The sequence below is a fragment of the Mycetomoellerius zeteki genome, unplaced genomic scaffold, assembly GCF_001594055.1.
Source record: "Mycetomoellerius zeteki isolate Tzet28-1 unplaced genomic scaffold, Tzet1.0 scaffold85, whole genome shotgun sequence".
NCBI lineage: Eukaryota > Metazoa > Arthropoda > Insecta > Hymenoptera > Formicidae > Mycetomoellerius > Mycetomoellerius zeteki.
The window spans coordinates 1590801-1606693 of NW_017257883.1; the positions used below are offsets into that span (position 1 = coordinate 1590801).

Sequence of the window (15893 nt, forward strand, 5' to 3'; positions counted from 1 at the left end):
GAAAGAGAGAGTTCGGCCACTACACACAGTCGATCACGATTACGCAACGCACAAATTAGGAAACCACGATCAAGGCCACATCACCACAATAATTTGCACCACACAAAACATTAGCTAGACCTAGCACCAATTTTACGCACTTAGAGAATCATTACTTATCCAATCACAGCAATAAACTTCTCCCTCCGTCTAATAAAAATCACCGTACATAATGAGCTATCTAAAATTTTTAAGATATGTTTATGCCTGTATATCCGAAAAGATTAGTCAGTGCGATTTGTTTTTGTGCCAATTTTTCACTGCTTTTTTTTCTTTAGTAGCACTTCACATATAATGGCAATGGTTATGATAGCAAAAAGAATAAGCAATGAATTCTTAACAGGTAGTTTGCAACAAGCATAGTGCGTAATTCCTTGTAATGGACGTCATGGTGCTGTAACATTAGAACAACAGTCAATATATATATATATATTTACGAATTAGTAATTAATATGTTTTGTACAGCTTCTTAATTAATACATTTAACGCGTCACTTTAGTCATTATTAATTATTAAAAATAATACGTGAAGTCACTGCCAAATCAGTCGCATTTAACAGTTAGTCCCCACTCAAGCTTAGAAAACGTCAAAGTCGTAACAATCACATACGTGTATATGACAGTTATATATGACAGCATATGTAAAATGTTTGTATTTATATATTTAAGAATCTATATATATATATATAAATATATTAAAAGAAAGAAATGTTTCACGTACGAAAGATCGTTTATATACTCAGCAGACTCATGCTATACGAATAAATATTTTTAAAGCAAATAAACAGAAGTCAATGTAATAAGTCACATACGATAATTTAAGTTAATGTTTTATTCGATTTCATCACCTTGCATGTCGTAAACCGCTAAAAAGATATAAGACAAAGAGGTAAGTTTTAAGACAAAAACATTATTCATATATTTGTTTTGATAGTTTATCCAAACGAGCTTCTGTAAATGTTCATGTACATATACGTATGTATAAATCCTTTCCTGTCTATGTTCTTTTCAATCCTTTTGCACGTATGCTTTCGTGTACAAGTCGTAACAGATTCGATTGCCATTAAACTAATTTCAGTTTAAGCTTTCTTTTTTGTAAAAAGTATAAGGCAAAGAATAATCGAGTTATTCATACAAATATTTTACGCATAAGGAGGATAAAAACTAAAAGTGTGCAAATTGAGATTTATAATAAACAAACTAAATGAAAAATTAACACACGGCATATGTTGCTTAAGATCCTTTGAAAATGTGATGTAATACGTTTTCCTTACTTGTTCTATACCTAATTCTAGGCTTAAGGTAGCCATGAGTTTTAATCCGGCGGACTCTGGAGACGGAATCTTGATGTATTGTTCTCAAAATGACGAAGGCCTCGGAGATTTTGCAGCACTCGTGATAAAGGATAGGCACGTCGAGTTTCGTTTCGATATCGGTTCTGGAATAGCGACAATAAGATCATCTCATCCCATTCAATCTGGTGTATGGGCGCATGTGACGATGAATCGAGATTTCAAGGATGCGAAACTGTCAGTGAATGGTGAGCCATTTGTGGAGGGCAAGTCACTCGGAGCGGCGAGAACTATGAACCTAAATACGCCTCTTTACATCGGAGGGGTTGATCACAGAAGAATCACGATCAATCGGAACGTCGGTGTTGATCGGAGCTTCCGTGGATGCATAAGCGAAGTAAGCAAAATTATTAATTATTTAATTAGATACCAAACTCCGTAATTAGCTCTGTCTATAGTATTATTATTTAATAACAGCTGTAATAAAAAAAATTCATAATATCTCGTAATACTTTTTACTTTAAATTTATAAAGCTTTCTGAAAAATACTTTAATCTTCAGATTTTATCAGTTTTTTCTATGGAAATTATACAATGAAGATCTTAGAATACTTCAGAATTCATATTGTGTATATATATATATATATAAAGAATTTTAGAAAAAATGTATCTATGTAGATAATTTCTCAACATTTCTAAAAAGTATTTTTCATTGTATAAAAAAATCATTGTATAAACTTTATTTTTAATGGGTATTTGTTAAATTATATTATAGCTCGAAGTTTCGTCGGTCAGTTTGGATATAGTAAAGTCATCAATCGACGCAGCTAATATTGAGGACTGTTCAGAGCCTCATCCGAATCAAACAATGATTCATACCACTATCACTACTCCAGCACCCACACAGCCGCCAACAACATCGTACTATCCTTGTGCAGCGAACCCTTGCATCCATGGCCAGTGTCAAAATTTAAACGATGATTATTCGTGTACATGCGAATACGGATACGCAGGTAGAAACTGCGAGAAGATGCAAAAGCAATGTGAATTTCTTACCCCATGTAGAAACGGTGGTACCTGTACGGATCTCCATGATTCCTATAAATGCGATTGTCGCCTTGGTTACAACGGGCAAAATTGCGAAAAGTGTAAGTATGAAATATGTACTATTTATTGCATCTAAATTATTATTAATTATGCAAAAAAATAGAAATTGTGTTGAGAAGGGCTACGAACCATAAGAAGTCTTATGGTTATATACAATTTCTATTTATATTTGAACCATATTATACTATGTATTTTCATGCAAAAAAAATTAATTTCCTAAATTTTTAAAAATACATGTTTACATAAAAAAAACCGAAAATTATTTCTCGTAACGCTTATATATATATAGATCTCTTTATATAAGATACGTATAAAAAGTGTCACTATAATAATTAAAACATATATAGTTAAATATGATTTAATTATATTATATTAGAATTATATATTTAAAATGTATGATAAAATAATTAAAAGATAGAAATAAAATAATTATGAATAATGTGATTATATATTTGTAGTGGCAGAGATTACGTATGATGTTGCCTTTAGAGGAGACGGCTGGCTGGAACTAGACAGATCTGTTATGATGCACGAAGAAGAGCGTGAGGTTTTCGGCCTCGAGATCAGCACTAATAAGAGTTATGGATTGATCATGTGGCATGGTCAAACGCCGAACGATCTAACTCCCGATGATTATATCGCTGTTGCTGTAGTAGATGGGTAAGCAATATCGAGTGTACTTTAATAGCATTTATGGTCTATTTTCACTTTTTTTAAATTCAATTGGATTGAAAAACTGCATTTCCTATTCAAAATTTTGAATTGAGCAGTATTCTCACGATAAATTTAAAGAATTTATTTAATTGAAAGGCATACCTTTCAAAGAAATTATCCGCTATTCTAATCTTAAGACATTTTGAATTTTTATATATTGATATCATTTTTGTGTTCCCAGGTACGTGGAGTATCAATACAACTTGGGCTCTGGTCCCGCTGTGATTCGCATCACCGCCCAACGCGTCGATGACGGGGAACGGCACAGGATAATCCTGAAACGTCAAAGAAGCGACGGTAGCATCGAACTAAACGGTGAACACACCGAGAGCGGTGTAAGTGACGGACTTCAACAAATTCTTAATGCAAAGGGTAACGTTTACTTGGGTGGTTTACCTGATTATGCAATGACTTATGGTAAATACCACGACGGATTCTCCGGTTGCATTTACACGCTGGAGGTGCAGGACTCAGGGGCTATCGATATCGGCGAGAAGGCCATCAGGGGAGTAAATGTCTCACCGTGCACCAGGTAAACATTGTACTAGAATCTTTAAAAAAAAACATTTTTCCTCCAAATATGTAATTTCAGTATTTTTTTATATTAAATCACTTCTACTATTTGAAGCTAATTTCTTCTTACGGATCTTTAGATTTTTATTAGTAAATTTAACAGTTTAACTGATTATAAGAAACATACTTGACTCAACAAATGACACACAGAATTTGATTTTCAATTACTTGCCAGTAATCTAATGTTAGTAATCTAATGAATTGCATTCTCTAAAATTTTTAAAGAATCTCACTCTGAAAAGTAAAATTTCACTCTTAAAGATTTAAATTTGAGCCACTCTTTTTCAAGATTGATTCACTTTTTACTTTTTAGAGTGAAAATTCACTCCAAAGAATTTAGAGAGAGTAGAAATTATTCAAACAATATATTAATTGTTCAAATAATTTCTAGAATTCATTAGAAATATAAATATAAATTGTATGCGATAACGTCTGAAATTACTAACGTCATTGGATATTTATTTCGCATGCTGCTCAGAGTAAGATGGATACCATCTTCGCTGGTATTCACGGATGCGGATGCGGACGGATTCGATGCGTTTGTACCACCGCCGCCGGTGAACATTATTCATCCAAAACCCGCGTCCAATCTTGCCGCGTACGACATGACGAGTTATTCATTATTAATTATACTTCAAAATCTTATCGCTTTGACTAGGGACATTAAGGAACAAAGTGTACTTTTCACGCTGTTATGCGTAGACGCAGTTAACGTTCTCAACGGCTTGTTAAGCTAAATGAATAGAACATTATCGATTTCACTTGTCGGAAATACACATTTCCCTTTAGACCAAATCATGTTATTATCAAATCACGCTGCAAATGTACAGTATTCTTTAAAGGGTGTGTATTTCTGCGAGTTTGCATAATATGTACAGTTAATAAATTTGTAAATTATTTAATGCTTAACACCGACGTTGGAAGTAACACGGCGAAATTACGGTACGTCACTTTTCCATCATTTCTTTCTTCTGTTACAAATATTAATGTACTCGACGTTTAATCGTCACTAATGTATAATATATAAACTTGTTTTTAAATGAGAAAAAAATTCTTATAATATCTCATAATATTTTTAAGAATTTGTCATATTTTAATCTTTAGAGGACGAAGATCTATATTTTTAAAATCTTACAACTTTTTCTTAAATAAGATTTATTATGATTCATTATTTTTTATTGTATTTCTTCCCTGGTGAAAAAATTTCGCTGAAAGTATTCTACGTTTTGGAACATTTCAGCGAAATTGCTGAAAATTTGCTGAAATTTCTCTGAAATTTTGCTAAAATTTTACTGAAAATGAATTTTTCAACTAAAAATCGTTGAAATTAAACTGAAATTTTTTTAAAATACTGAAATTTTACTGAAAAATGTTCCAAAACGTAAAATAATTTCAACGAAATTTTCCATCAGGGTTATCTCGAAATATGAGATAAGAAATACAATGTACTGCATCAGCACCAATAGAGTTTTCGTTCTATAAAAGTTTTCATGAAGATTTCTGAAAAAATACCTTAAACTCTTTCAGATTTTACAAGTTTCTTTCAGAAATCAGAATGAAAAATCTTTAAAATATTTTAGAATTTACATATATGAAAAATTCTAGAAATGTAGATTTTCTCAACATTTCTGAAAAATGTTCCAATTCATATAAAAAAATATCTGAGAAGTTTTTTAAGAAGTTATAAAATTATACAGAACTTTGAAAAATTCTAAAATTTACATAAAAGTTATGAAAAATTATATGAAAATAAATTCTAAAAAGAATTTTTATATAGGTATTAATCTTACGTGTTTTTTATTTTGCAGTGATCGAACTGATAGACTTCCCACACGCGGTGACCTCGAAAGATATTGAAGAGAAGATTCGCATTTGCATCTGAGGAATGTACCGCAAATTTGTACTGACGAGCGGTTATATCGTTGATATAAATGTCGTGTTTAAAGCCAAATATGTACGTTAAATTTTTCATATATATCTAATATTTTGAGAACATTAGAAATATAAAGGATCAAAAGCAAATCTGTTATCACAGCTAATCAAACGTTATTGAAATATTGTGTGATATACTAAAGACGCAACTTTTCGATTGGAGTAATTTGGTTTGGCGAGGCATTCTGCATATACGCAAAAATCGAAAAGTAAAACGTATTTAAAATGCATGTATTCCTTTGATGGTTTATCATGAACGACCTGAAGTAACATGTGAAAGATACGAAAGTAACTATTGCTAAACGAGCAACAAAACAATTTTATATCCATAGATGGCATAGATATACAGAGTCTATCTGCACTAATATATTGCTATCGATATTTTATAATAACTATAACGTTTTATACCGCTTTATTTGTACAAAAAAGAGTAGATACAATTCAATTCGCAAGTAATAAATCATTATTTTAAAAGCGACAGAATTTAAGATTTATGCATTATTCTCATCTAAAATTCTTCATTTACTGTCAGTTGCAATGTAAATACAAGAAGGATATAGTAATTAAGCTTCTCATGTCTTTCCTGTTTCTTCTCATTCTGTTTCATGTAATCAACCGCTTCGCGGTGTCTTATTTTTGCGAATCAGCTGGACGACTTGGAGCAGCTGATACAGTGACTGATATGAAAGGAAAATGTGTTGATAACGATAAAGTACATAGTTATAATTTTTCACTGCCACGTGCTGATTTATTCATATTTATAATACGATAATAAAGTTCTGCGTCGTATAAGAAATAAATTCTATTATTCACTGGTGTATGAGTGTAATCAAAGCTTCCCAGACAACAAAAAGTGTCTAAAATCAGGTCATAAGACATTTTTTGCGTCTAAAAGTCGATTTAAAGACGTCTTATGTCATAATTTTAGACTTTGTATTGTTTGGATTTACTAAGACTTTGATATATCTGCCGTTATTATATCAGAAAGACAATAAATTCTCATCACAACCAAAGCCATTTCGTTATAGAAACGATATTAACAACTTTTCTATAATCGATATTATAGGTATCGAATTTTTACACTTGGAAAGAAAATGCACATTTATATATTTATAATGCGAAATGCATAACTTACGAACATTACTCTCTATTAATATCTGAAAAACGAGAACCTTGAAACATAACACATACATTAACAATCAAATAGAGGATTGATGAACTTGATTGATTCTTCGAATCCAGATTGCACTCATACCATGATGAATATTTATCATTTATTGTATAATATACATATGTAGGTGCTTAATGCAAGGGAATAACAGGCGAATAATCAAGGATAAATTAATGAGTAATTGAACGGTATCATCGAACGTACGTTTTTTTATTAAAAGAATTTAATCAGGTTACGTGATATGTAAACAAAGAAAGTTACATACGAGAGAATAGCGATAGGAATAAGGATGACGTAAATAAAAAATGTGTGTTGCTACATATATAAAATTTATATCGAATAGATTATGGAAAACTCGCGTATAAAGTAAACAGTAATTAGCGTTCTCTAATATTCTCTATATTTGAAACTTTATGAAAGTAAAACGTACAATTGGATAGTAATAACAATTGCTCGGCTATCAAGACATTATATATCTATCTACGCAATATATTGAATAATTAGATTATCACTTACCAACTATCAGTTAAAGTGCAATACTTACTTATAAAATAACATTTTATTATATTCTCAACGATTAAAACAATTGATTTTAATCTTCTTAAATCATTGAATTATATTAGATATACTTATAGACGGAATGTTTTAATATCAGTATAGCTTGCCGAATAATTAATCTTTAATTAAATACGTTTTTTCTGTGTATCCACTTTTAAATTTACAAGATAAAGTATAAGATGTCCCGTAGTATAATTAAAAATACAAAAAAGATCTACGTCCAATACATTTTTATGAGTCTATTAATATTAGATCTAATTTTCTATTTTTTACTTTTTCATGTAATTATATTTATTCCGTCAAGAAGTATCATCTAATTTATACAAACAATTATACTTTTCAATGATCTTCATACAGAGTATCCCATTTTAACTCAGTTAATTTTCTCCAAAATTATTGATGATACAAAAAGATGATTTCAAAAAAGTGGAACAGCCTTGAGAGAGATGTATTTTGGTCACGTTATTTTTCTTCTTCTATGGAGACGTGAAGTGAAAGTGACGTTCATGTCCTTTCGGCATCTCCACCGTAGAAAAATGTAATCAAAATACATTTCCCTTGAACCCGTTCCACTTTTAATTGAAACTTTTTTTGTATCACTAATAATTTCAGAGAAAAGTAACTAGATTGATTAAAATAGAACACCCTGTATAACGTACTGCAGTATGTGCGTTGCTGACATTTAATGTTTCGTTAATGTATTCTTTACGATACGTAATTCGATTAATAAGCTAAAATTATTGCGCATAATGAAAAAAGAATGTCATTAAACGAGATATTGCCTTTAGATATTATTTGAAGAATGGAATACCGAGATAATGTATCATAGCTCCTGTGGAATTTTCTACGTTCGCTATGATTCTATTATAACACATTGTAAATGATCATGTACAGAAAAAAACCGATGCATATACTTGTATAATTATATTCTAATATACCTTAACATACCGTACACTTCGACATCGAATGAACGCTTTTTGATGTTCATGTAAACGTTAGTTACATAATAATGTAATATATATGTATATTGCATTATTTGTACAGGGTGCAATAACAAATATTCCGGTCTGAAATGCCTTTTTTACGCGATTACGGCGTTTAAGTATGAATAATGCCAGTGGCATCCTAATTAGAACACCTCAATTAGGAGCAATGTTTCAGGTATGGTAATAGCTAATATTGCTCCACCCTGTATTATAAAATCATACTGAAAGTATCTACCGTAATATTATATATATGTAGTCTATTGTTACATAAAAATTCTTCAAAGAAAATGAGACAATAAATTATAATTTTGCTAACAAACTGTGTACTTTTATTATTTCATTGTGAATATTTTTAATTTTAATTAATAATTTGTAATTTCTTAATTCTAAACAAACATTTTAATTTCTATCTAAAATCACGTATATTTCCAATCAGAGTTTACAAAAATGATATATATAAAGACAAGAGGAATATTAATCCTTTAAGATCTGATTTTTTTTTCAATTGGGACCTGTCTTGTATTTTTAAAAATTGGGAGATTATTGAATGCAATAAAAATTCAAAATAACAAATCCAACACGAATCTAAGAAATAAAATATTATCAAATTATAGAAAAATTGCTTATTATGGAATTTTGAAAAAAAAAAAAAAAAAAAAAAAAAACAAATATAATCAGATCTAAAATGCTGTATAAAAATAAGAAAAATTGTGACAATTAGTTCTATAATGTATATACATAACCAAATAATATTTTATAATAAACATTTTATCAAAATTGGATATTCATTGTATAAAGACATATAATAATAAAAATTATGTACTGATACATACATTATATATATATATATATATATATATATACACACTACTAAACCTCAAAGTAACCTTAACAAGGGTTTATTTACATAATTTTACAAAACTTACGTATTATTATTTTTACATTGTATATTAGCATATAAATAAATGCTAAGTAACAATTATTTATTAACCTGAGTTTTCCATTCATATAAAAAATTTCAAAATAAAAATTTATGACTAGAGTCAAGTAAATGTGTAAAATGGCATCAATACACTATAATATGTATACATATATGTATAATTACACATATCACAATTAAAATTATTTAAATAATAAATAAAGACAAACCGGATTAATGAAAATTAATAAATTATTCTCAAAATTATATATGTATATATATACGCACCAAAATTTTTCTAAATGTAAATTCTTTTAAAACTAATTAATCTAATCTGATCTTCTACAAACATATAAAACATGTTTTTTCATTTGTTAGATCTTTTTACAAAATATGACTACACTACCGCAGGATGCTATGAATTAATCTTATATCCAGAAATAAATGGAAGCCCAGTACCTACTCTTTTTTGGTATTGAACATAGTCTTCGCCAAAGAAATTTAATAAAGTTATTTCTTCAATCATAACACGATCATGGAAGAAACTCCATGACATCAATGCATATGCAAAGAAACATAGTGGATTTTGAAGTATTAACTGGAATAAAAATTTATGAGTGTTAATTAAAAATTATGTGATAAAGGTATAGAATTAAATGTTTAATTGTATTATAGAAAATTTATTATATCTCACCTGTGTTCCTATGGACCAATAAAACCATCCTACATAACTAGGATGTCTACAAAAATTGTATACGCCATGTGTAACAAGCTCGTGATTGTCTTGTCTCTCATTTTGCACAACATGGTTAAAATTATGTCTTGCAGTGCACATTGCTAATTTTCTTAAAATTTCACCAGAAATGCATAACATTAGACCAAAATAAGACACTAGGGAAGGTCTTTTCATTAAGTTGAAGTAATGCCTCTCTATAATAAACTCTATCCAACTGAGAAATGCTGCTATCCCATATGCTATGCTATGATTAAGAATGAAACTGTCAATCGACAATGTAGCTGGATTTGACCAGGCAATAGCTAAAAATTCCGTATAATGAAAACTCGCTAATACTGTTGTATAAATGCCAAACACCTGCCACGATAGTGGAGCATTAATTGACACTAAAATACCAATTCCAAAGATATATCCAAGAAACAATGCTCTGATTGCAACCTGTAAAAAAAATAATACTTTGAGCACACATAAAATTTTAAGTAATGTACAACATAACATAACGAAACAACTTACTTGATAAGCAAAACCACGAAATGCCAGCAATGCAGACACATTTATGAGAATGTACTGTACCGCATGTAAAAGCCAAATATTTGTACAATATGCGACATAAATATCGAATCCTAACCTGAACTGCAGTTCAGGGAAAAGAGAGATCAAACCTGCTGCAATAAAGCAGAATAAACTGAGAACTCCTTCACGACACAACATCTTCCAATCCCTTGACACCTTTGAAGTGATAAACGATAGTCACGATTGGTCACGATAAACAATTTGACATATCCAAACTCTCCAGCAAATTCTGAACTAATATTTGTAGTAATTCATGGCTCATACATTCTTTTTATGACAGAAATCTTGCTTTATATTAGCAGTAATATATTGCTTAACACTGTCAAAGTAAGAATTAAAAATCGAATTTTTTAAGAAGACAATAATATATATAAGCAAAGCAATCAAAATTATTGAATGAAAAGCCCTTATGTCAAACTTGTTTTCCCTTTGTTTTATCGATCACTGCACTCTGCACCTCTGCAGTTGACTGTAGAGTGCAGTGCCGTCACGTTTGTGGTAGTCGGTAGTCAGTGGTTACTGTGGGTCAATGACTGCGTTTATACGGCTCGATTTACGCCAAAGTTATAAAATCGATATTATGAAGCTGACCAGTCATAGCTATTCCTTTGAAGAAAGTAAAATAACATCGATTTTATAACTTCGGCGTAAATCGAGCCGTGTAAACGTAGTTTACGTCCCTGTAGGCAGAGTCACCGACGAAGTATTAGTAGACGGCTAAAACAAAGAAAATGTTCTTGCCTATCAAAGGGGTCTATCTGGGGGAAACCCAGTCGCAATTAAAGAGCGTTGACATTATCAACTGTTTTGGCTGTATAAATAGAAATGAATTAAAAATGTCATTATTATCGACATTCTTAATTTGAAATTAAAAAGGACTGTACTTGATCATCAAAGGAAACACATAAGAAATAACTTTCTTTTCAAAATATTCAAGTGTTGAATAACTCGTCGTATTATGAAACAAATGCTTTATTTTAAGTATTTATGTAATATATCAATTAAAAAATAAGATAAACTATATTTTTTTATGTGAATATATATATATTTGCGTTTTTATAATACATTATAAAAAGTCCATAAAAATTATTAATTTCTTTTACTTCTTATAACTATATAATTTGTGCTCATGGAACAATATGTATCAAAGAATAATATAATATTTAAGCAGGCACGTAAAGTAATATTATCTAATCGTTTGATATAAACTTATTACTTACTATAAAACTTAGAGGTAAATGGTGATTAACATGGTTTAGAATATTGGTAACGCATGAGAGTTTACGAGAATATAAATATCTTTTCATACAAAATAATATTTTAAATCTTGTAAAAAAAATAAAATAAAATTCTTTATGTAAAACAAATTAAAGTTTCTTGTACAAAACATAAAATATAATTGAATAATATAAAAATGAAATCTTATCCTTTTTTATATAAATATGATTTCAGTATAATTGGAGAGAGAGTTTTCCTCTTCATGCTTATAGCTTTTGCTTTCTTGAAATCCATAAAATAAAACAAGTCAAACAAGTCTTTCCTCGTATTTTTGAAACCATAATTACGCAACAATCTTATAAAATCTTTCACATCCTCGAATCTGTTTTCCACTTCGGCTATTTTCAAGATACCACTAAATTTATTGGAACAAAAATATTAATTTCTTATGTTATTCAATCAAGAAATTATTACATTATTACTTACTTATCTTTCAGAACCCTATTGGCTTCTATTACATAGTCGTTAAGATTAGATCCCATTAAAGAGAGACAAAATACGACAACGTGGACGCTGTTTGTTTGTAAAGGAGTAGAAACCATATCACAAGCTTTTACTCTATCATTCAGAGCAATGAAATCAAACGAATGTACCGTATGAGGAACGGAAGCAGCGAGTCGTGCTTCACCACATCCAAAATCAGCGATTATATTGTCCGTTGGCCTGCAATTATCAAGATATTATAATATTTAAGCTCATGTAAATTTTGATTAAGAATGAAGCATATAATATACAAACAGTTCTATAATTGATGATATTATAACATCCAATGGATTCATTGCCCATTGTTCAAGTTGCCATTTATATCCTATCTGATAAGCCTTAAAGGCATCAGGATTCTGTTTTAAGTAATGCTTAGATAGCGAACTGTCATTATTGCATAATATCTCATTTATAAATTTAAATCTAGTTGCTTTTAACTGCGTTGTCACTCTATCTTTCAAAGTCTGTTTTATTTCCGACTTTCTAGCAAGCATTTCTTCTAATTGTTTAATTTTTCTCATATGTTTGTTCAGCTTTAACATCTCGTCAGTTTTTATATGTTGCGCTTCTGCTTTAGCTGACATCCGTTTCATTTTTTTTCCAGTTATCTTTTTAAGTCTTTCAATTTTTGTCATTTTATGCTCCAAATTAATTGATTCTTTTACAGACTTTTGTAGTTTCTTGTTTCTTTCTTTTACATCATCGACTCTTGCATTTTTATTTGCGTCAAGATTCATCTCCTGTTTTTTTTTACTTTTTTTCTTGTTTTCTGATTTATTATTTGTGTTAATTAATAATTCTTGAAATACCTCTGATGTCTTTTTATCATCCTTTGGATATGTTGTTAGAAAATCTGATTTCTTCATATCATTCATACCAAATTTATTTTTTATTTTATGTTTCATTTTACTGTCTGTATTAATCTTTATTAGAACATTCGATTCTTTTGTATTTTTTACATTAGATTTATTCTCAGAATGCTTTTTTTTCTTTTTGTTCTTTTGCTTACTTGTAAGTATATTCTTATCTATTTCATTAGATTTATTTGGTTTCTTCGAATCATGTATGCTATTTAATAATTCTTTATCATTCTTTTTTCTTTGTTTCTACAAAATATAAAAAGTCATAATAATAGTATAATTGTATATAATTTTATTAATTTAATAACAGTAAGTATTAATAAAACAAATATCATGCTCCTGTTTTAATAAATTGTTATGTGTTTTATAAATATTGTTACCGAGTTGTAATAAAATTGTTTGATAATTATGTACATTAAGGAACATCATCTGATAATCTTGACTTTGACATATGTTATCAAAATCATGATCCTAAGTAACTTTACCTTAACAACTAGCTGGCTGCTTCTTATAGTTTCTAAAATATTTAAAATATAAGTATTTAGTAGAAAATTTTGATCTTGGAAGACAAACTGATGATTTCTATCTTGACATGATCATGATTTTGACAATATATGTTAAGGTCAAAATCATAGGAGTTTGTTCTCCAAGGTCAAAATTTTCTACTAAAATTATACTTTAAATCTAATAGCATATTCAATTTACTGACTCAACTCGACTCTGAGTTAATGGTCTGTTCTGTTTAGATGCAAAAGAAGAGCTTAACTGTACAAGGAATGCAGCTAAAAAGAATAGATCATTGACTCGGAGCCGGGTCGAATTAGTAAACCAAATGTGCTATAAATGTAGAAACTATACTAGATCATCATCTAGTTGTTAAGGCTAAGTTATTCGCAATCAGAATCATGACCTTGACTTACATCGAGATCAAGGTGAACACAATGTCCTTTAATGTATACATAATTACAGATTATTTTCAATTAGAATACTGTTAGCTATATAATTCTATTAATACATCATTATTTTGATGTATCATACACTGGAAAGTAGAATGGTGAAAATAAGAACATAAATTGAGTATATACAGGATGTCCATGAGATCACCCGTACATCCCTTTTATCTCGGAAACAGAGCATTTTAGAAAAAAAAAACGTTTCAGACAAAAGTTGTGGGGTTCTAAATGATCTATTCAGTGATCTGATCAGTCTGACCTTGGGTGGCGTCACTAAGGATAATAGATCATTTAAAACCCCATAACTTTTGTCTGAAATGTTTTTTTTTTCTAAAATGCTTTATTTCCAATATAAAAGGAGTATATGGATGGTCTCAGACATCCTGTATACAGGGAGAGTGATGGAGTCATTGAGGAAACTTCTAGACAACGTAAATTAGAATGATGAACGTATAAGAGGCATTTACTTCTTTAAAATGCTTCTTTTATGTTTTACCATTCTAACTTATGCTTCTGTTACTCTTCTTATATTTGTGTGTGTATGTATAGATCATGTTCGAATTATAATTTTTTCAGGGAAATGAGGAAACGAGAGGGAGACTTGTTTGTGTACATATTACTTGTACATACATATATTATTTAAGAATCAAACGGACACAAAAAATACATATATATATATATATAAATCGATTACCTTAACGACGTATGTGCTAGTAATTTTTATAGCAGCTCCTTGATCCTGTGTAGTTCTCTTTAATTTCATCATTGTCTCATTAAATTAAAAATATCCTAATCATTTAACGCAATTCCACGAAACGATCGTTGACGATCATTCAAAACTCGTTCCAAACTTCCAACTCAGTTCCGTTTCGCTGTGTTCAGAAACTCTATCCCCGGTGGCCTAAAGATGCCTTTTCATGCTGACGCTAGACGCTCCTTTTCAACGTCAATAGGTCACGTGATCAAAATTAACGCTTGATATTCGTCAATTTCTGGCTGCGGTCCACTTGACGCTACAAACGCTTCGAAGCATTCTTTGATTAGTCAATTCGCAAAATTCTTTGTTCTGATTGGTCGCTCAAACGCTTCGAAACGTTTGTAGCGTCAAGTGGACCGCAGCCTCTATCATATGATTTATATGGACGCCGAAAATGAGCGTCAAGCGTCAGCATGAAAAGATATCTTAAAGCCTGATTTATAATGACCGTAACCGTTAACTTATGCCGGTGCCGGTAAAGTTCAACCATAGGATTTCAATACTTTCGTTCATACTAATTTGCCGTATTAGAAGAAGAAAGCATTGAAATCCTATGATTGAACTTTACCGGCACCGGCATAAGTTAACGGTTACGGCCATTATAAATCAGACTTTCTTCTTCTAAATTTGTACAAACGCGTATTGTATGTACACGATAGAAAGTACCGGTTCCCCATGAGGCGTACTTTTCGAGTTGCGTAGGTTACGAAAACCAATCGTAAATTCGTTTAGCATTTCTGTTAAGTCTTGTGTCCACGATGCTAGAAATTGGTCCGAGATCTCGGAGAGAGAAAGAATTACACTGAGCTTTAGAGTGTACAACAAACATTCTAATCAGCAATTGGTTGCATTAGTTCAGCATTTTTCTAATCTTCCGCGAAATACGCCCAATGTGAATGCCGGCTTTCAGAATGGCGTATTCTAGTAAATAAAAAATAACGTATTCTAGTAAATTACTAGAATA

At 30.2% G+C, this 15893-nt stretch overlaps 3 protein-coding genes across 3 annotated transcripts in view; 1 reads left to right on the top strand and 2 right to left on the bottom strand.

Moving 5' to 3' along the window:
- The window catches only part of trol (terribly reduced optic lobes), a 192573-nt gene extending 187914 nt beyond the window's left edge, over positions 1-4659 (top strand). Inside the window, 5 exon segments of the mRNA XM_018459665.1 lie at positions 1334-1727; positions 2105-2477; positions 2895-3096; positions 3332-3682; positions 4202-4659. Of these exon segments, the coding sequence (XP_018315167.1) occupies positions 1334-1727; positions 2105-2477; positions 2895-3096; positions 3332-3682; positions 4202-4460 (1579 nt within the window). The 3' untranslated portion in view covers positions 4461-4659.
- Positions 4660-9633: 4974 nt separating this feature from the next.
- Positions 9634-11107, bottom strand: ste14 (isoprenylcysteine carboxylmethyltransferase ste14). The gene is made up of 3 exons (XM_018459662.1): positions 10539-11107; positions 9984-10463; positions 9634-9887 (listed from the first exon to the last, which is right to left on the bottom strand). Exons 1-3 carry the CDS (start codon positions 10734-10736, stop codon positions 9705-9707), a joined length of 861 nt encoding a protein of 286 aa, XP_018315164.1. The 5' UTR covers positions 10737-11107; the 3' UTR covers positions 9634-9704.
- Positions 11108-12032: 925 nt separating this feature from the next.
- On the bottom strand, positions 12033-12984 carry LOC108730157 (ribosomal RNA-processing protein 8; the record flags this gene model as incomplete). Its single annotated transcript, XM_018459664.1, has 3 exons — positions 12615-12984; positions 12303-12539; positions 12033-12231 (listed from the first exon to the last, which is right to left on the bottom strand). Coding segments are annotated over exons 1-3 (774 nt in total), but the record flags the coding sequence as incomplete, so codon positions are not given.
- Positions 12985-15893: the final 2909 nt, after the last annotated feature.

Excerpts from the sequence above, each read along its gene's own strand:
- ste14 (XM_018459662.1), bottom strand. The coding sequence starts at position 10,736 with ATGTTGTGTCGTGAAGGAGTTCTCAGTTTATTCTGCTTTATTGCAGCA. Across the intron at positions 10,464-10,538 it reads TTCGTGGTTTTGCTTATCAA|GTTGCAATCAGAGCATTGTT; the intron begins GTAAGTTGTTTC and ends TTTTTTTTACAG. Across the intron at positions 9,888-9,983 it reads ATTGGTCCATAGGAACACAG|TTAATACTTCAAAATCCACT; the intron begins GTGAGATATAAT and ends TTTTTATTCCAG.